At 43.7% G+C, this 21276-nt stretch overlaps 1 protein-coding gene across 5 annotated transcripts in view; it reads right to left on the bottom strand.

The window, feature by feature from the left end:
* Positions 1 to 21276, bottom strand: part of LOC118372022 (UPF0606 protein KIAA1549-like) — a 79133-nt gene that overhangs the window by 31394 nt on the left and 26463 nt on the right. For all 5 annotated transcript variants that reach the window (XM_052466023.1, XM_052466025.1, XM_052466024.1 and 2 more), the window contains exons 3-9: positions 17634 to 19880; positions 17299 to 17387; positions 15840 to 15999; positions 15575 to 15705; positions 9822 to 10002; positions 9523 to 9582; positions 9201 to 9346 (exon numbers count right to left, since the gene is read on the bottom strand). In XM_052466023.1, coding sequence (XP_052321983.1) covers positions 9201 to 9346; positions 9523 to 9582; positions 9822 to 10002; positions 15575 to 15705; positions 15840 to 15999; positions 17299 to 17387; positions 17634 to 19880 — 3014 coding nt within the window. The remainder of the gene's footprint in view (positions 1 to 9200; positions 9347 to 9522; positions 9583 to 9821; positions 10003 to 15574; positions 15706 to 15839; positions 16000 to 17298; positions 17388 to 17633; positions 19881 to 21276) is intronic.

Genomic DNA, 21276 nt, shown 5'->3' with positions numbered 1-21276 from the left:
AAATAGTGTCCAGGGCACAGCTGGGAGCTGAGGGGGGTCGGTAGCAGGCGGCAACAGTGAGAGACTTATTTCTGGAGAGAGTCATTTTTAAAATTAGTAGTTTGAACTGTTTGGGTATGGACCTGGAAAGTATGACATTTATTTGCAGGCTATCTCTGCAGTAGACTGCAACTCCTCCCCCTTTGGCAGTTCTATCTTGACGGAAAATGTTATAGTTGGGTATGGAAATCTCAGAATTTTTAGTGGCCTTCCTGAGCCAGGATTCAGACACGGCAAGGACATCAGGGTTAGCAGAGTGTGCTGAAGCAGTGAGTAAAACAAACTTAGGGAGGAGGCTTCTGATGTTGACATGCATGAAACCAAGGCTTTTTCGATCACAGAAGTCAACAAATGAGGGTGCCTGGGGACATGCAGGGCCTGGATTTACCTCCACATCACCCGCGGAACAGAGGAGGAGTAGTATGAGGGTGCGGCTAAAGGCTATCAAAACTGGTCGCTTAGAGCGTTGGGGACAAAGAATAAAAGGAGCAGATTTCTGGGCATGGCTGAATGCCTGAAATGCCTGAAGGTACCATGTTCATTTGTACAAACAATAGTATGCAAGTATAAACACCATGGGACCATGCAGCCGTCATACCACTCAGGAAGGAGATGCATTCTGTCTCCTAGAGATGAACATATTTTGGTGCGAAAAGTGGTTTGCAACTGCGGTTTGCAACTGCTCATGGGGGGCAATGATCGTACTTTTTGGAGAAATGTCCTCTGGTCTGATGAAACGAAAATAGAACTGTTTGGCCATAATGACCATCGTTATGTTTGGAGGAAAAGGGGGAGGCTTGAAAGCCGATGAATACCATCCCAACCGTGAAGCACGGGGTAGCAGCATCATGTGTGGGGGTGCTTTGCTGCAGGAGGGACTGGTGCACTTCACAAAATGGATGGCATCATGAGGATGGAAAATTATGTGGATACATTGAAGCAACATCTCAAGACATCAGTCAGGAATAGAGGTTGACCAATTAATCGGAAATGCTGATTAATTAGGGCCGATTTCAAGTTTTCATAACAATCGTAAATGTGTGTTTTTGGGCGCCGATTTGTATTTTTTTTATACCTTTATTTAACTTGGCAAGTCAGTTAAGAACACATTCTTATTTTCAATGACAGCCTAGGAACGGTAGGTTAACTGCCTTGTTCAGGGGCAGAAAGACAGATTTTCACCTTGTCAGGTCGGGGGATCCAATCTTGCAACCTTACAGTTAACTAGTCCAACGCAATAACGACCTGCCTCTCTCGTTGCACTCCACAAGGAGACTGCCTGTTACGCAAATGCAGCAAGCCAAGGTAAGTTGCTAGCTAGCATTAAACTTATCTTATAAAAAAACAATCAATCATAATCATTAGTTAACTACACATGGTTGATGATATTACTAGATATTATCTAGCGTGTCCTGCGTTGCATATAATCTGACTGAGCATACAAGCATACAAGTATCTAAGTATCTGACTGAGCGGTGGTAGGCAGAAGCAGGCGCGTAAACATTCATTGAAACAGCACTTTCGTGCGTTTTGCCAGCAGTTCTTCGTTGTGCGTCAAGCATTGCGCTGTTTATGACTTCAAGCCTATCAACTCCCGAGATGAGGCTGGTGTAACCGCTGCTGCCAACACACTGACTCAACTCCAGCCACTTTAATAATGGGAATTGATGGGAAATTATGTAAAATATATCACTAACCACTTTAAACAATGCTACCTAATATAATGTCATATGTATATGTATATACTGTACTCTATATCATCTACTGCATCTTTATGTAATACATGAATCACTAGCCACTTTAACTATGCCACTTTGTTTACATACTCATCTCATATGTATATACTGCACTCAATACCATCTACTGTATCTTGCCTATGCTGCACTGTACCATCACTCATTCATATATCTTTATGTACATATTCTTTATCCCCTTACACTTGTGTCTATAAGGTAGTAGTTTTGGAATTGTTAGCTAGATTACTTGTTGGTTATTACTGCATTGTCGAAACTAGAAGCACAAGCATTTCGCTACACTCACATTAATATATGCTAACCATGTGTATGTGACAAATAACATTTGATTTGATTTGAAATGGCTAGCTAGTTCGCGCAAATAGCGTTTCAAACGTCACTCGCTCTGTGCCTTCTCGTAGTTGTTCCCCTTGCTCTGCATGGGTAAGTAACACTGCTTCAATGGTGGCTGTTGTCGTTGTGTTGCTGGTTCGAACCCAGGGAGGAGCGAGGAGAGAGATGGAAGCTATAGTATTACACTGGCAATACTAAACTGCCTATAAGAACATCCAATAGTCAAAGGTTAATGAAATACAAATGGTATAGAGGGAAATAGTCCTATAATTCCTATAATAACTACAACCTAAAACTTCTTACCTGGGAATATTGAAGACTCATGTTAAAAGGAACCACCAGCTTTCATATGTTCTCATGTTTTGAGCAAGGAACTGAAACGTTAGCTTTCTTACATAGCACATATTGCACTTTTACTTTCTTCTCCAACACTTTGTTTTTTGCATTATTTAAACCAAGTTGAACATGTTTCATTATTTATTTGAGGCTAAATTGATTTTATTGATGTATTATATTAAGTTAAAATAAGTGTTCATTCAGTATTGTTGTAATTGTCATTCTTACAAACAGTAAAAAAAAAAAAAGAAATTGGCCGATTAATCGGCATCTTGGTTCTCCAATAATCGGTATCGGCGGTGAAAAATCATAATCGGTTGACCTCTAGTCAGGAAGTTAAAACTTGGTCGCAAATGGGTCTTCCAAATGGACAATGACCCCAAGCATACTTCCAAAGTTGTGGCAAAATGGCTTAAGGACAACAAAGTCAAGGCATTGGAGTGGCCATCACAAAGCCCTGACCTCAATCATATAGAACATTTGTGGGCAGAACTGAAAAGGCGTATGCGAGCAAGGAGGCCTACAAACCTGACTCAGTTACACCAGCTCTGTCAGGAGGAATGGGCCAAAATTCACCCAACTCATTGTGGGAAGCCTGTGTAAGGCTGCCCTAAATGTTTACCCCAAGTTAAACCATTTAAAGACAATGCTACCAAATACTAATTGAGTGTATGTAAACTTCTGACCCACGGGAATGAGATGAAAGAAATAAAAAGCTGAAATAAATCATACTCTCTATTATTATTCTGACATTTCACATTCTTAAATTAAAGTGGTGATCCTAATTGACCTAAGACAGGGAATGTTTTCTCGGATTTAAGTCAGGAATTGTGAAAAACTGAGTTAAATGTATTTGGCTAAAGTGTACGTAAACTCCCGACTTCAACTGTATATATAGCCCCCACAATAATGTAGCAGTAGTCTTTAGAAGGGGTATTGGTGGATGTGACTGCAAACAGAGTTGGACTCGTACAGTGATTCACATCAACTGGTAAAACCTTTCAATATTATTCCTCGTGGTGAGCTCTCCATGAATCGCAACAGTGAGACTCATTATCGAGGGCTTGTAGTCTTTTCTACCCAGAGTCACACAGCTTTACTAATCAGGCTTTGCCTTTTGTGGTTCTCCACAGCACCTGCTCTACTCCCCTCTCCCCTCTCTTCACAACAACATTTAGGGGACAGGATAGGCCAGGGTATCCATGGCAACACCACCTATTCATCACAGGCCAGCTAATCAAAGACCAACCACCAAGTCTCTTTTTCTTTTTTTCCAAGTTCCGTTACTTGAATGCTGTGTCGCCAGTCACTAATAGCAGATCAATTATTAATTCTCTCTCTCTCTCATTCTGCCTGGCAGCTGGAGTTATTATAAATGCAGAAATCTACTCTAGTTGTGGGGAGGGATATGTTAACGGGCCCTGTGGAGGGGGCAGAGAGGGTGCGATGGTCTACACGCAGGTGGGAGCTGTTAGTGATAAATATCATAGCACCTTCAGAGATCTGCTTCCCAGATCTCCACAGACCCACGGACGTTTAATGGATCGTGAATTAGCGGTGAACCTGTGTTCGGTATGGGCTATGATTAGAGTTCTAATAGAGTACCACATTATGAGTCATAATACCCATAAAACCTAGCAGTCAAACAGGGAAACGGTTCCAATCATTTTTGCACCATTCATTTTTCCCATAGGGGATTTTAGAATATACAGTATATGCCGTGACGATCTGGGCGAGATGACGAATCGAGGCAAAGGTAAGAATCTCTGGATCTAATGTTAGCTAAAAGTCATAAATAATAAATTGGCAATTTACAGCTGTAATCGCAGCAAAAGGTGGCGCTACAAAGTATTAACTTAAGGGGGCTGAATAATTTTGCACGCCCAATTTTTCAGTTTTTGATTTGTTAAAAAAGTTTGAAATATCCAATAAATGTCGTTCCACTTCATGATTGTGTCCCACTTGTTGTTGATTCTTCACAAAAAAATACAGTTTTATATCTTTATGTTTGAAGCCTGAAATGTGGCAAAAAGGTCGCAAAGTTCAAGGGGGCCGAATACTTTCGCAAGGCACTGTACATATGAGATGAGTATGTAAACAAAGTGGCATAGTTAAAGTGGCTAGTGATACATGTATTACATAAGGATGCAGTAGATGATATAGAGTACAGTATATACGTATGCATATGAGATGAATAATGTAGGGTATGAAAACATTATATTAGGTAGCATTGTTTAAAGTGGCTAGTGATATATTTTACATCATTTCCCATCAATTCCCATTATTAAAGTGGCTGGAGTTGAGTCAGTGTCAGTGTCAGTGTGTTGGCAGCAGCCACTCAATGTTAGTGTTGGCTGTTTAACAGTCTGATGGCCTTGAGATAGAAGCTGTTTTTCAGTCTCTCTGTCCCAGCTTTGATGCACCTGTACTGACCTCGCATTCTGGATGATAGCGGGGTGAACAGGCAGTGGCTCGGGTGGTTGTTGTCCTTGATGATCTTTATGGCCTTCCTGTAACATCGGGTGGTGTAGGTGTCCTGGAGGGCAGGTAGTTTGCCCCCGGTGATGCGTTGTGCAGACCTCACTACCCTCTGGAGAGCCTTACGGTTGTGGGCGGAGCAGTTGCCGTACCAGGCGGTGATACAGCCCGCCAGGATGCTCTCGATTGTGCATCTGTAGAAGTTTGTGAGTGCTTTTGGTGACAAGCCGAATTTCTTCAGCCTCCTGAGGTTGAAGAGGCGCTGCTGCGCCTTCTTCACAATGCTGTCTGTATGAGTGGACCAATTCAGTTTGTCTGTGATGTGTATGCCGAGGAACTTAAAACTTACTACCCTCTCCACTACTGTTCCATCGATGTGGATAGGGGGGCGTTCCCTCTGCTGTTTCCTGAAGTCCACAATCATCTCCTTAGTTTTGTTGACGTTGAGTGTGAGGTTATTTTCCTGACACCACACTCCGAGGGCCCTCACCTCCTCCCTGTAGGCCGTCTTGTCGTTGTTGGTAATCAAGCCTACCGCTGTTGTCGCCCGCAAACTTGATGATTGAGTTGGAGGCGTGCGTGGCCACGCAGTCGTGGGTGAACAGGGAGTACAGGAGAGGGCTCAGAACACACCCTTGTGGGGCCCCAGTGTTGAGGATCAGCGGGGTGGAGATGTTATTGCCTACCCTCACCACCTGGGGGCGGCCCGTCAGGAAGTCCAGTACCCAGTTGCACAGGGCGGGGTCGAGACCCAGGGTCTCGAGCTTGATGACGAGCTTGGAGGGTACTATGGTGTTGAATGCCGAGCTGTAGTCGATGAACAGCATTCTCACATAGGTATTCCTCTTGTCCAGATGGGTTAGGGCAGTGTGCAGTGTGGTTGAGATTGCATCTCAAATAGGTCTGTGGACCTATTTGGGCGGTAAGCAAATTGGAGTGGGTCTAGGGTGTCAGGTAGGGTGGAGGTGATATGGTCCTTGACTAGTCTCTCAAAGCACTTCATGATGACGGAAGTGAGTGCTACGGGGCGGTAGTCGTTAAGCTCAGTTACCTTAGCTTTCTTGGGAACAGGAACAATGGTGGCCCTCTTGAAGCATGTGGGAACAGCAGACTGGTATAGGGATTGATTGAATATGTCCGTAAACACACCGGCCAGCTGGTCTGCGCATGCTCTGAGGGCGCGGCTGGGGATGCCGTCTGGGCCTGCAGCCTTGCGAGGGTTAACACGTTTAAATGTTTTACTCACCTCGGCTGCAGTGAAGGAGAGTCCGCATGTTTTCGTTGCAGGCCGCGCATGTTTTCGTTGCAGGCCGTGTCAGTGGCACTGTATTGTCCTCAAAGCGGGCAAAAAAGTTATTTAGTCTGCCTGGGAGCAAGACATCCTGGTCCGTGACTGGGATGGGTTTCTTCTTGTAGTCCGTGATTGACTGTAGACCCTGCCACATACCTCTTGTGTCTGAGCCGTTGAATTGAGATTCTACTTTGTCTCTATACTGACGCTTAGCTTGTTTGATAGCCTTGCGGAGGGAATAGCTGCACTGTTTGTATTCGGTCATGTTACCAGTCACCTTGCCCTGATTAAAAGCAGTGGTTCGCGCTTTCAGTTTCACGCGGATGCTGCCATCAATCCACGGTTTCTGGTTAGGGAATGTTTTAATCGTTGCTATGGGAACGACATCTTCAACGCACGTTCTAATGAACTCGCACACCGAATCAGCGTATTCGTCAATGTTGTTATCTGACGCAATACGAAACATATCCCAGTCCACGTGATGGAAGCAGTCTTGGAGTGTGGAATCAGCTTGGTCGGACCAGCGTTGGACAGACCTCAGCGTGGGAGCCTCCCGTTTTAGTTTCTGTCTGTAGGCAGGGATCAACAAAATGGAGTCGTGGTCAGCTTTTCCGAAAGGAGGGCGGGGCAGGGCCTTATATGCGTCGCGGAAGTTAGAGTAACAATGATCCAAGGTTTTTCCGGCCCTGGTTGCGCAATCGATATGCTGATACAATTTAGGGAGTCTTGTTTTCAGATTAGCCTTGTTAAAATCTCCAGCTACAATGAATGCAGCCTCAGGATGTATGGATTCCAGTTTGCAAAGAGTCAAATAAAGTTTGTTCAGAGCCATCGATGTGTCTGCTTGGGGGGAATATATACGGCTGTGATTATAATCTAAGAGAATTCGTACTGGTCGTACTGATGGTGAGTTGACGCTGACCTTATATTCAGTAGTTCTTCTCGACTGTATGTAATGAAACCAAAGATGACCTGGGGTACTAATGTAAGAAATAACATGTAAAAAAAAAAAAAAAAAAAAAACTGCATAGTTTCCTAGGAACGCGAAGCGAGGCGGCCATCTCTGTCGGCGCCGATCACTCTGTCATGCTGATTGAGTTTGAATAACAGACTAGAAACTTCAAAAGGAGGGTGGGGCTTGGAATCATTGTGCTTCCTCTGTCAACCATGGTTACCTGCAAGGGAACACGTGCAGTCATCATTGCTTTGCACAAAAAGGGCTTCACAGGCAAGGATATTGCTGCCAGTAAGATTGCACCTAAATCAACCATTTATCGGATCATCAAGAACTTCAAGGAGAGCGGTTCAATTGTTGTGAAGAAGGCTTCAGGGCACCCAAGAAAGCCCAGCAAGCGCCATGACCGTCTCCTAAAGTTGATTCAGCTGTGGGATCGGGGTACCACCAGTACAGAGCTTGCTCAGGAATGGCAGCAGACAGGTGTGAGTGCATCTGCATGCACAGTGAGGCGAAGACTTTTGGAGGATGACCTGGTGTCAAGAAGGGCAGCAAAGAAGCCACTTCTCTCTGATATTCTGCAAAAGGTACAGGGATTGGAGTGCTGAGGACTGGGGTAAAGTCATTTTCTCTGATAAATCCCCTTTCCGATGGTTTGGGGCATCCGGAAAAAAGCTTGTCCGGAGAATACAAGTTGAGCGCTACCATCTGTCCTGTGTCATGCCAACGGTAAAGCATCCTGAGACCATTCATGTGTGGGGTTGCTTCTCAGCCAAGGGAGTGGGCTCACTCACAATTTTGCCTAAGAACACAGCCATCCAGGAACAGTTTGGTGACGAATAATGCCTTTTCCAGCATGACGGAGCACCTTGCCATAAGGAAAAAGTGATAACTAAGTGGCTCGGGGAACAAAACATTAATATTTTGGGCCTATGGCCAGGAAACTCCCCAGACATTAATGCCATTGAGAACTCAATCCTCAAGAGGAAGGTGGATAAACAAAACCCCACAAATTCTGATAAAATCCAAGCATTGATTATGCAAGAATGGGCTGCCATCAGTCAGGATGTGGCCTAGAAGTTAATTGACAGCATGCCAGGGCGGATTGCAGAGGTCTTGAAAATGATGGGTCAACACTGCAAATATTGACTCTTTGCATCAACTTCATGTAATTGTCAACAAAAGCCTTTGACACTTATGAAATGCTTGTAATTATACTTCAGTATATTCCATAATAATGTCTGAAAAAAATATCTAAAGACACTGAAGCAGCAAACTTTGTGGAAATTAACATTTGTGTCATTCTCAAAACTTTTGGCCACGACTGTAATGATGGTGCTCTTCTGTTTTTAGCCTTGAAAAGAACATGTCATATTAGAGTGCTCTGAGCTCTTTATTTTTGCATTTCAAGGACTGTCTTCAATGTTTGTGTCTGGCTCTAAATAACACAGTGAGACTGTCTACTCTGCTTCTTGTGATCACTAAAACCCTGCTGCCTCTCTCAGCCTCTCACATGGAAGCTGTAGTTTGTCTTGACAGAATCAGTACGCTGGCATCACCTGTGAAAGTCCACAGCCAGAGAGAGTGGGATATGGAGGTGTGTGTGTGTGTGTGTGTGTGTGTGTGTGTGTGTGTGTGTGTGTGTGTGTGTGTGTGTGTGTGTGTGTGTGTGTGTGTGTGTGTGTGTGTGTGTGTGTGTGTGTGTGTGTGTGTGTGTGTGTGTGTGAGAGAGAAAGGGTGTGGTTCATGTGGGGCAACACACTGTTCATCATTCCACTCTAATAGACCTGGAGACTGGATGTGGGTTAGTGGCTGGTTGAGGAAACCCAGGTTGCTTTTCTGGTGATGACTTGGGCTTACTCTCTTTAGTAACACAGTGGCTATGGCAGCCTTGCCTAGGGGTTATTACCACAGGGTGAGAGTTGTATTTGCTGTACTTAAGCGCTATAGTCAAACACAGCACGAGAATTCTAAGATGATTCTCAGTATAGTACAGTGTCTCTGATGTGGTTACCTGAACACTGTGGTTGGCCACGCTGGTGGCCCTCTTGTTACGCCTGGCTGCCCTCAGAACCTCTCCCAGCAGCAGGGCCACACGACGCTCCATCTTGGCCTGGAAGGTCCGCCCGTCCACCCCCTGGTCCAGGACACCCAGCATCACTGGACAGGAAACAGATGGTTATGATATCACACAGGACAGGCAATACAGAGCCAACACATTGCCTATCACACAGCCAGAACATAGGCCCTGAATGTGTATCCATCCTCTAGCTGCAGTTGAGATTTAGATTGGGTGGAATACTTAAAGTCAGATGTGTTGACAAGGGGAAGCATACCTGTTCTAACCCAAGACGAGCGAAGCAACTGGGTGGTGTTCAACTCTGGGTAGTGAAAAGCTATTGGGAAAAGAAGAGAGGGAAATAAGGAAAGTACAGACAACCTAAAAATATTCCTATTGAGGTATAAAATAGGTCCTTAGAAGGTAAAGCAGATTGATTAATAGAATGCAATCAATTAGAATACATGTATTTCCCCCAAGGCAACATCCCAGTAGGGGTGCTCGGCATAAAATCTCAATCCATTAGACAGTTGGCATAAAATCCCAATCCATTAGACAGTATGGTAATGGACTCACGTTCGGCGATCTGCAGCACGGGAAAGCCCAGGTAGTAGCTAAACTCCACCATGTTGAGCAGCCTCAGGTGGTTGCTGACCTCTGACCCCTTCAGGTAGCCGACGGCATCACGCACCGCGAAGGTCACGTTCACTGGCTCCCTCTGCTGACTCCTGGGCTGATTCATGGTGATGTTCACAATCTAGGAAAATATTTAATACATACATACAGGACTCTATTTTAACAAACATAACGCAATGGTAAATCTAAGCGCTTGCGGCAGCACTACACGTTGGGGTGTGTGTCATAAATATTTTTTCTATTTTCACAACCAGAATTATGGGCACAGTAGCTGGCGGTGGCGTGAAAGGGCTGGGTTTTGATGAATTAACAAATTGAGGGTGCGTCGAGGCTTGACCCCTCACTGGCCAATCAGAATGTATCCCATTGGCTAAATATGTGGTTGCTTCAAGTTGTGTATTTACGGTATTTTATGTATTGCATTGTCATCAACTCCAATTTGAATGTTAGTCCGTTATAGCTTAGTTTAGTAAATAGCGTACAGAAACAAAATCAAATGTAAGCCTATCCCATATTGGATAAATATGTTGAACATGTTTTTGAACAGTAACTGCACGGCTTCAATATGGAAATATATTGTTAGCACTTTTGCAAGATTGTATGCATTTTCAAACAATACAAAATATACACAAACAAGATGATTGACGGGAAAAGTATCGTCCAACCCATCGGGTATCTCACTGCACTCTCAAATGCCATGTCTTGAAATATGCACAGACTGATTAAAAGTACATTTACATTGTAAAACTTCTGACAGCCAACTTTCCAACTCCACCCATAATCCCTGGACTCCATAGCATTCCCAGAAGGCATGGACCATTGAGTCATTGCTAGTTTCACACACTATGCTAGAATCTGCTAACGTTGCTCTTTCACAGCGATTTTAACAAACCATTCTGTATGGACCTCGATGAAACAGGAAAGGTCCACCCCCAAAGTGTTGCTACAAAGTTGGAAGCACAGAATCATCTAGAATGTCATTGTATGCTGTACCGTTAATATTTCCCTTCATTGGAACTAAGGAACCATGAAAAACAGCCCCAGAACATTATTCCTCCTCCACCAAACTTTACATTTGACACTATGCATTCCTGTAGGTAGTTTTCTCCTGGCATCCGCCAAACCCAGATTCTTAACGCTTGGCATTACGCATGGTGATCTTAGGCTTGTCTGTGGCTGCTTGGCCATGGAAACCGATTTCATGAAGCTCCCGACGAACAGTTATTGTGCCGACATTGTGTTCGTGGGCTCCCGAGTGGTGCAGCGGTCTAAGGCATTGCATCTCTGTGCTAGAGGTGTCACTACAGACCCTGGTTCGATTCCAGGCTGTATCACAACCGGGTGATTGAGGGTCCCTTAGGGTGGCGCACAATTGGCCCAGCGTTGTCAGGTTAGGGTTTGGCCGGGGTAGGCCGTCATTGTAAATAAGAATTTGTTCTTAACTGACTTGCCAAGTTAAATAAAAAATTCCAGAGGCCGTTTGGAACTCGGTAGTGAGTATTGCAACCGCGGACAGACGGTTTTTAAGCGCTACGCGCTTATGTGAGCTTGTGTGGCCTACCACTTCCCGGCTGAGCCGTTGTTGCTCCTAGACATTTCCACTTCACAATAACAGCACCTACAGTTGACCGGGGCAGCTTTAGCAGGGCAGATATTTTACCAACTGACTTGTTGGAAAGGTGGCATCCTATGACGGTGCCACGTTGAAAGTCACTGAGGTCTTCAGTAGGGCCATTCTACTGCCAATGATTTGAAGGAGTGTCTACATATTTCTGTGTATAATGTATGTTCCAATGTCAATATCAGTTATTTTTAAGTCTTAATTCCAATAGTTAATATTTTTTCTAAGAGGTTGTAAGTTGGATAAGCTCTCTGCAAGGTTTTGTTTATCTTACCTAACATATGAAAATCATTTTCTGACTCAAATTAGGATTCCCTCAAGATTGCTTTTATGTCCAAAATATTTAAAATTGACATTTCGTGATATTAAACTTTTAAGTTGCATGTATTTGAAAATATCTACATATGTCAGTCCAAAATGGCTTTTTAATTCTGTCATGGAAATACATTTACTTCCTATTACCAAGTCATTTACTGTTTCTATGCCCATAGTTTTCCATGTGGACCAATTTAAAATCGGGGAGTTCTGAAAAGCTATCCAAGGATTGTTCCATACTGTTTTTAGGGAGTGGTATTGGTTCTTGTAGAATACGTTTTATTTTCTCACATATTGTTATAGTGTTCTTAACTATGAAATTGTTAATGTTCTTAGCTTTATCCACGTGAAAAGGATATGGGGATGAGCATGTGCAGGTACCCATTTTTCCTCTTTAGTGCATTTAACTATATGTCTCAAGTAAAAGCCCTGAGTGGCGGGTTGATACAATTCCCAGTCTGGAAGGTTAAAATCACTCTCAGACTTAGGAAGATGTTCTATGAGTTTTATTTGCCCATATAAAGTCTGTTATGCGCAAGTATACTTTTTTAAAGAATGTCTTCAGTGGGGTAACTGCCTAGCAAAGCTGCCGGCTCAGACGGCATCCCTAGACGCGTCCTCAGAGCATGCGCAGACCAGCTGGGTGGTGTGTTTACAGACATATTCAATCTCTCCCTATCCCAGTTTGCTGTCCCCACAAGCTTCAAGATGTCCACCATTGTTCATGTACCCAAGAAGGCAAAGGTAACTGAGCTAAATGACTATTGCCCCATAGCACTCACTTCTGTCATCATGAAGTGCATTGAGAGGCTAGTCAAGGATCATATCACCTCTACCTTACCCGTCACCCTAGACACACTTCAATTTGCTTACCGCCCCAATAGATCCACACTCGATGCAATTGCCATCACACTGCACACTGCCCTATCCCATCTGGACAAGAGGAATACCTATGTAAGAATGCTGTTCATTGACTATAGCTCAGCCTTCAACACCATGGTACCCTCCAAGCTCATCATTAAGCTTGAGGCCCTGGGTCTCAACCCCACCCTGTGCAATTGGGTCCTGGACTTCCTGACGGGCCACCCCCAGGTGGTGAAGGTAGGAAACAACATCTCCACTTTGCTGATCCTCAACACTGGGGCCCCACAAGGGTGCGGGCTCAGCCCCCTCCTGTACTCCCTGTTCACCCATGACTGCGTGACCATGCAGGGCTCCAACTCAATCATCAAGTTTGCAGACGACACAACAGTAGTAGGCTTGATTACCAACAACAACGAGACAGTCTACAGGGAGGAGGTGAGGGAACTCGGAGTGTGGTGTCAGCAAAACAACCTCTCACTCAACGTTAACAAAACAAGGGAGATGATCGTAGACTGGAGAAGGTGGAAAACGTTCCCCAGCATACACATCATGGACAAACTGTGCCTCTCAACCTCAGGAGGCTGAAGAAATTTGGCTTGTCACCTAAAACCCTCACAATCTTTTACAGATGCACAATTGAGAGCATCCTGTCGGGCTGCATCACCGCCTGGTACGGCAACTGCACAACACCGCATCACCTGGGGAAAACTACCTACCCTCCAGGACACCTACAGCACACAATGTCACAGGAATGCCAAAAAGATCATCAAAGACAACAACAACCCGAGCCACTGCCTGTTCACCCCGCTACCATCCAGAAAGCGAGGTCAGTACAGGTGCATCAAAGCTGGTCCATCAGACTGTTAAACAGCCATCACTAACACAGAGAGGCTGCTGCCTACATACAGACTTGCGTTGTCACTTATTGAGCATCCTAAGTATTTTATATTTTTTTGTGGTCCACTTAAAGGATCGCTGTATATCATGAGTCATTATTTTTTCTATTGCCATTATTTCATTTTTTTACATGTTAATTTCAGATCCTGAGATTTTAGAATATATAATAGATATATTTTTAGCGAGGGGGGCATTGAGTTTTCAATATTGGTCAAGTATATCAGGAGATCATCTGCAATAAGTCTAGTTTATATTCATGTTTACCAATACTGATACCGTCTACATTTGGGTCCTGTCTAATTATTTTTGCAAGCTGTTCAATTGACTGTGCAAACAGAAGTGGGAGAGAGAGCATCCCTGTCTTGTGCCCCTTTATAAAGCAATTTCAATGCTCTAACCGCTAGTGGAATATCCACTCACCATTACTGCTCCCAAATATATATAGCTACTGCCTACCATCGCCGCTGATAAGGCCAATAGTGACTTTGCCAAGTGAAAGGTAAACAAACAAACTGATTCAGCCCACGGACAGTGATCTGAATTCCCGTGATATAACAATTAGGTCCAACAGAGAAAAGTGGAAGACACATTTTTTTAAAATAAATCATAAATGAAAAACAATAAGCAGTCTTTTTAATTAACTTCATGTTCTTAAACAGGCTTCCTACAGACACTGAAACCTTTCATTCAACAGGCATCGCAAATAATAAGTCCAAATGTTTCACAGAAGCTAGACAAAGATGTCCAATATACATTTGAAAAAGGGAAACGTCTGTTGATTGTTTTGCTACTTGTGATATTTGAATAAAACATTGGTGATGTACATAAGGTTACTGTGTGCGCATCTGCTGGCAAAATCAATGCCATAGCCAATTGCGTTCCCGCTAAGACCAGCTTTGGTCAGTCTTAAATATTCCTAGTTGCATTTACTGAAATTGGCATATTGGCGTATGTTTTTTAGGACATACCTCCAATATTTCCACCCCTCCAATCTCAGTGCAAGCGAGCTGATAGAAAGAGAGCCCACAATGTCTTTGAGCTGGTGATGGACTTCAAAAGTTCAGTAAATGGTCAAAAGAGACAGCACAACAAACCCTGTCACCAATAAAACCACATGTGAGCATATAGTGTGATGCAGCAGAAGAGCTTGGGCCAAATTGATTTAATTTAATTTGTGGAATTGAAATAGAAAGGGAATTGAAAATGAAATGAACTGATATAATTTAAATAGCCTTTTCCAGATATGAATGTAATGCCCAGTATAATCCCTTCATTGACGGAGTATGAAATCGATGTCTGAAAACTCTCCATATCCTTCTCGCTTGTTATGTTCAAGAACGTCAAACATGAACAGACAAAAAGCACTTTCTCAACTTAATTAGTGGAAAACCTCTGCAAGAACCTGAATCAATAAACCTATGCTGATAATTTTGGTCTTGAATGAGTGACCACTGATCTAAACAGACTTGTATGCTGAGGCCAGCACTTAGGTTGTATTACCGCAGCACGCACAATTACACAAACAACACATTTCAGCCATTACTCCCTGTCACTCCCCAAGCCTCAACAATTACAATTAAGTCAAGCAGATCCTGCTTCTTTTCTCTCCCAAATCCAAAGCAAGCCACTACTGCTGCTGCATTCACACACAGTAACCCAATTCGTTTCGAACTTTCCTGGCCTCAGCCAACCGACTCTCTTGAGGAGCTTTTCTTTCTTTCCACTTCCCGATTTATTTCAGCAGACGCTGCTCTTAGAGAGTTCTAGCAGGGAGAGCACAGTGACACGGCCAGTGATTTTTTAGTAATAATAAATGTGTGAGCTAAGTGCTTCTGACATAAATGTGTTGTGATTAGGGGTGATTCCAGATGATCATCGCAAGTGGGGGTGTAATCCAAGGAAGGAGTAAGTGACTGGTAATGAAAACAGAGCATTAGGAGAAGCTCTATTTTAGTTGACTGGAGTGCTACAGTGTTTTCAGTAGGTCTCCACTTACGTGCACAGTGAAGTTGGTGGACTCCTGTGCGCGTCGGCGCACTTCGGCGTATGCCATGGTAAGGCCTTTCTCAATGCGCTCGCTGAAGTTGCAGACTCGCACGTCGACGTGGCTGGGCACAAACTGCAGCACTGGACAGGGAAACAGAAGGGCAAGGTTAAGTCTAAACATTCAAACACATCCTGCACAGCGCAGAAAACCCAAACAAAAACTGGCATACCATTCTACTTGGCTTGTATAGTTCCACACAGAACAGTGCTCTTACCTGAGTGGACTTGGTACTGGTGGTCTGGTACCTTCCAGTAATGTGAGATGGGCTGGAAGCGTCGGCCTGACTGGCGCAGGGCGTTGATGACAGATATGGCTGTGAACACCACGGGACCCGACACTGCCCGGAACACAAAGTCTGGAGGGCTCTTAGCAACCTTTACCAAGACACAGAAAATACATAATTATAACTTCTCTTCATTGCAAATAATAGTTACTTATCTAGTTTAGTTTAGATGGGCTGTATTTGAAGTCTTTCAATTCAACTGTCTTTTTGTCTTACTTTCAATATCTACCATCCTCCAAATGCAGTTGAATATATCTTATTCATCAGGCTATGGGGTGGCTACTTTGAAGAATCTCAAATATAATATATATTTTGATGTGTTTAACACTTCTTTGGTTACTACATGATTCCATGTGTTATTTCATAGTTTTGATGTCTTCGCTATTATTCTACAATGTAGAATTTTTTTTTTTTTAAATAAGAAAAACCATTGAATGAGTATGTGTCCAAACTTTTGACTGGTACAGAAATAGTTTACTGCTTAAAATAAGGGGATAAATGTTTAAAACAAAATCCTGATCTTTCTTATATCTCTCAGATACAGGACAGACACTGCTGAACAAACTTCCTTGAAATGTATTGGTGACTATCTGTTGTTCCATGTAGGGAATCTGTTCAATGCGTTTCTATTGACTAATAGCAGTAATGCCAAAATCAATGTTTCACCCAATAATATTTTAATAAAAAAATTCTAAATCAAATAGCTAAATAATCCTTGGTATTACTATCTTAAAATAATTCCATATGTTATCTTAGCACCCCCTTCTTAGACAGAGCTTAGACTCTAAAGGGTTAAAACTCAGAGCATGTTGCACAACAGCTGTTCAGAGGTTTCTTTCGGGAGTAAGCTATGTAATGAAAAGCTAACAGTGTCAGCACTTAGAGGTTAGCCCTAAAAGTCATGTCAGACTGAGCCTATGGAATCATTTATGTATAGCCTAGCTTAACTTTAACTGTCACGTTCTGACCATAGTTCTGTTATTTTATTCTTTGTTTTAGTATGGTCAGGGCGTGAGTTGGGGTGGGCAGTCTGTTTGTTTTTCTATGTTGGTTCTTGTGTTGGGTTTCACTTGGGTTTCACTTTTGGTTTGTGGGTGTTTGTTTCCGTGTGAGTGTTTGGGCCACACGGTACTGTTTCGGTTTTGTAAATTCACGTTGTCATTTATTGTTTAGTGTTCTGAGTTTTAATTAAATATCATCATGAACACTTCCCACGCTGCGCTTTGGTCTGATCCTTACTCCTCATCAGACGAAGAGGAGGAAATCCATACATTAACTCTATAAAGACTAAAGAAAAAGGCTGTTGTTATTTCTATCCATCACATTAATTATTGAAGTTAAGTTTAAAATCCCAATAAAAGGTGCCCGTGGTGCCCCAATCATAATGTACCTGCAATTCAATTGACTTATTGAATTCAGTCTTCAGTATGTCTCGGATTTGGGATTTGGCATATCCAACAGTGGCTCCAGGGGGAAAACCTGCAGAGGGTGGAAGCACATCTCATCTCTATCATGTCTCATTGAGAACATCTTGTTATAGATTAATTAAGTGTACAATATTTTATAACATTAAATCACAAACCATGATTTTCATATGAAAAGTGAAAGAATAACACTTCAGAGTTGATAATTATATCTTCGTAGCATTGATCAAGTTGACAACCCACACAATGTTCCTGTCATTAAAAAAGTATATCGACACGACAAAAAGATCATTCAACTTACCGACTTTAACAAAGTACACAGGCTTGGAGACATTACAGAGGTACTGGCGGCCAATGGTTGTAGGCGGGCTTTTTGTGGTTGCTATGTTTAAGGGGGTGGTGGTAGTGGTGGTGGCCAGAGCAGTTGTTGTAGAGGCCTTAGTGGTGATGGTGGTGGTAGTAGTAGTGGTGGTGGCAGGATCAGTTGTGGAGGGGGTGTCTACGGTGCTAAGTGTACTCTGGCTGACGTTTGTCACTGCTGTGACAGGACTATCCGTATCAATACCTTGGTCAGCCATGACTGACACCGGGGGAAATGTGGTGGTATTTGTAGCTCGCTCTGTGGGGCCTGAGGTGACATCAGGGGGTAATTCTGTTTGACCAGGCACTGGGGTGAAGGCGACAGAGGTGGTCAACACAGGAGTGACGAGAAAGGTGCTGAGGAGGGCCGTCTCTGTGGCGGTGGGGGACACATACCACTGGATGTCTGTCTCAGAGGCCATAGCACTAGGCTGCACAGACACTAATACAGAGCTGCTGTCCAGTCCGACACTGGAGGTGGCCACAGGGCTAATCCATTCCCCGGAGGACACCTGACCAGTGACACCCCACAGGGAGGATGACAGGTCCATGGAGGGGGTTGGCGCTAATGAAGGCTCCAGGAACGGCACTGAGAAATTTAGAGAAGTCATCTCCGTGGCGTCTGCTGTGGTCGTATTGAGAGGCTCTGAGCCAGATATATCAGAGGACTCTTTAATCCAGGTAGTGTTGTCAGAAGGCTGGACCTCCACTCCATAGGATGCTGTGAGCATGTGGCTGGGGTCCTCAGTGAACATGCTGGTGGCCATGATGTGGATGGTGCTGATGGACATCAGGGAGAAATGTCTGGAGGTGGTGGTCACATTGGTGCCTCTGTGTTCTTCAGAGTCATCCTTGGTCAGCTGGATGGTGTAGTACTCCAGGCTGTTCATGTCTGGTAGGAGAAGGTCTGTTGGTTCAACAGTGAAGTTATCTGTCCAGTCTATGCCTGAACCTTCTGGTAGACTACCTTGAGGTGTTGGTGTTGAGGCTAGCATTGAGTGACTGGGATATGGATGGATAGAGGGAGGAACAGATGTGGGGGCCACACTTCTAACACCAGAGCTGAGATCTGTTGTAGTGAGACTAAGTGAAGACGTCACGTGACGCATCGAGGAGAAGGACACGCCAACCCTGGAGGGGAAGGAGGTGTCGTAGCGTTCCGCATTGGAGTCCTCCAGGTCGTACATGTCTGTGGGAAGGTTGGTGACCAGTGAGAAGTCGTCGCCCTCCGAGCCCATATAGGACACGGTCTCCGGGTGGTCTCCGGAGCCCCAGTCCACCTCCATGGTGTTGGTGGGGAAGAAGTCCTCAGTAGGGACCATGGTGGGCTCGGCTGAGGAGGACGTGGTCTGTGGGCTCAGGAAAGGCACATAGCTGGGAGCCAGCTGCATTTCAGGCGATGGCTTCAGGAGCATGTAAATACCTTGGGCAGCATCATCCTTCTGCATGAGCTCACTGCTGGGACGCAGGTGATCCAGATCGATTAATCTACTGGAGGGCTCAAGAGGCAGTTTGTGATCCAGCGAGAGATCGCCTAAACTCTGGGACACATCTGGATTAGGTCTAGACTCTGGGCTGGCTTGGTCTGACAGGGCTGCTACATCTACCAGATTGTCAACAGGCAGTCTAGGCAGGTTGAGGGGTCCAACCGGAAGTGATGTCATACGTGCAGGAGTTCTCTGTTTTGATGAGTCTTGCAGGTTGCTGGGGGGTAATAATGGAGGTTCATCTGAAGCTCTTTCATTAGAGTTTGGGACAATAAACTGTGGAGACGTAGTCCCACTGGTGGCTGTAGAGAAGTTCAAGGGTGTTGTGGATATGTTGGACTGTGGTCCGAGAAGCTTCTGGTGTGGTACTGTAACAAGGGTTGAAGAGGTAGCTGCCATGGTTGAGATAGGCCCAGAGAGCTTCATGTCCCTTGAGAGTCGGGCTGGGCCTTCAGGGTGTTTCTGAAGGACAATCGCAGGCTCTGAAGAGCTACAAGGGGGAGTGGACAGGGGGTCACTAGACCTAGAAGGTGATTCAAGTGGTAGGGGACCAGGTGAAAGGAGAGCTATAGTTGTAGTGTCATCTAGGTGCTCAGAGGCATCAGTGTGTGAAACTAATAAGGCTGAGGGTGATTCAGTCCAGCTTGGTACTTCTTCCTGAAACTCTTCCAACATGGTGGGATCCAACGAAGGCCAGTCTACTGAAAAAGACAACAACACATCAAATATGAACTGAGACTGCACTGAAATATTTGATCATCATTGCGACACCAAGAGTACTGTGGAAAATAGCCTGCTCTTCAAATTGACTAAGAAAGAAATATGATCTCATTGACGATTTGTTATTGTTGTTATTATATGGTGAACCTTTTTTTATTTCATTTTCTTGCTTAGTGAGTTCTGACAACAACCTTGGAAATGACCAAGAAGGAAGCCACCCATCACTCTTCAAAGAACAAAGTAGGCTATAAATGTTGAATGATCAAATCAAACGACACTGTAAGGTTGTATTCGGCGCATGTGACAAATCCAATTTGATTTGATTAACAGGATAGGTCTCAAATACGTTCTCTCAGGCTCTTTATCCTTTAGAGTAGCAGCCCACTGGGCAAAAACTGGTGGAATCAACATTGTTTCAACGTATTGTGACGTGCAATCGACGCAGAAAACACATTCCATTTGAAAAATTAATCAATGTAAACTGTTGTTTTGAGGGTCAAATTTACACCACAGAATTATGTCATCATGGTAACCAAATTTCAACATAGACAAACCGTGTATGAAATATGTTGAATTTGTACTTTTAAACTTATATCCACTATCAGAAAAAAATAACTACAGGCTGGGCAACACCTCCTACTGGAAAATTGATCTGTCTACAGCTACCCTTTGGTCTCCCATCCAAGGTTTAAACCAAGCCCAGACCTGCTTAGCTATGATATTTGTCGCTGACTATTACCAATGTGCTATCGCACAAAGCTCCACTTAAACTAAATCAATTCACTGTTGCTATTGAATACATTCCAAAAGGTAGGTGTAACAGCGCAAATGAAATGTGAACATATATTATCAATCATCAATGATGCTATTTAGGCCTATGTAGCATTTGCAAAGTCATCAACAGTAATTGTTTGAATTCAACAAAAAATGACTAGGTTAATATGCCTGAGGATTTCAAGCACTGGTTGATTTTGATCCATCATATCATTTGTTAACTTGTACACAAGTTAATACACTCAAAAGTGACATTGCATTGTCTTTGGTTGTCAACACAACCAAATATAAACATTTTAAGGAGATGTATCTTCTGCTTGGATAGTTCCATCTGTGTCACTGACTGTTGGATTCACATCTTCATCTCAACCAAAAATCTAAGTTAAAGAATAGGAATAAATAAAAATCCTATTTGATTTAGTCCTATTCTATAACTTAGAACTTTGGTTGAGATGGATACGTGAATCCAACATATCAATTATGAATCGCCTGAAAATCTGGCCTTCTCAAAGTAGGCCACGTGCAAAAAGACACCAACCAACATTACAATTCCACTTATAGGCTGTGACATTGTGTTTGTGTACTTCTACGATCACTACAGTG

The sequence above is a fragment of the Oncorhynchus keta genome, chromosome 17 (assembly GCF_023373465.1).
Source record: "Oncorhynchus keta strain PuntledgeMale-10-30-2019 chromosome 17, Oket_V2, whole genome shotgun sequence".
Taxonomy (NCBI): domain Eukaryota; kingdom Metazoa; phylum Chordata; class Actinopteri; order Salmoniformes; family Salmonidae; genus Oncorhynchus; species Oncorhynchus keta.
This window is presented reverse-complemented; position numbering and strand designations above follow the sequence as displayed.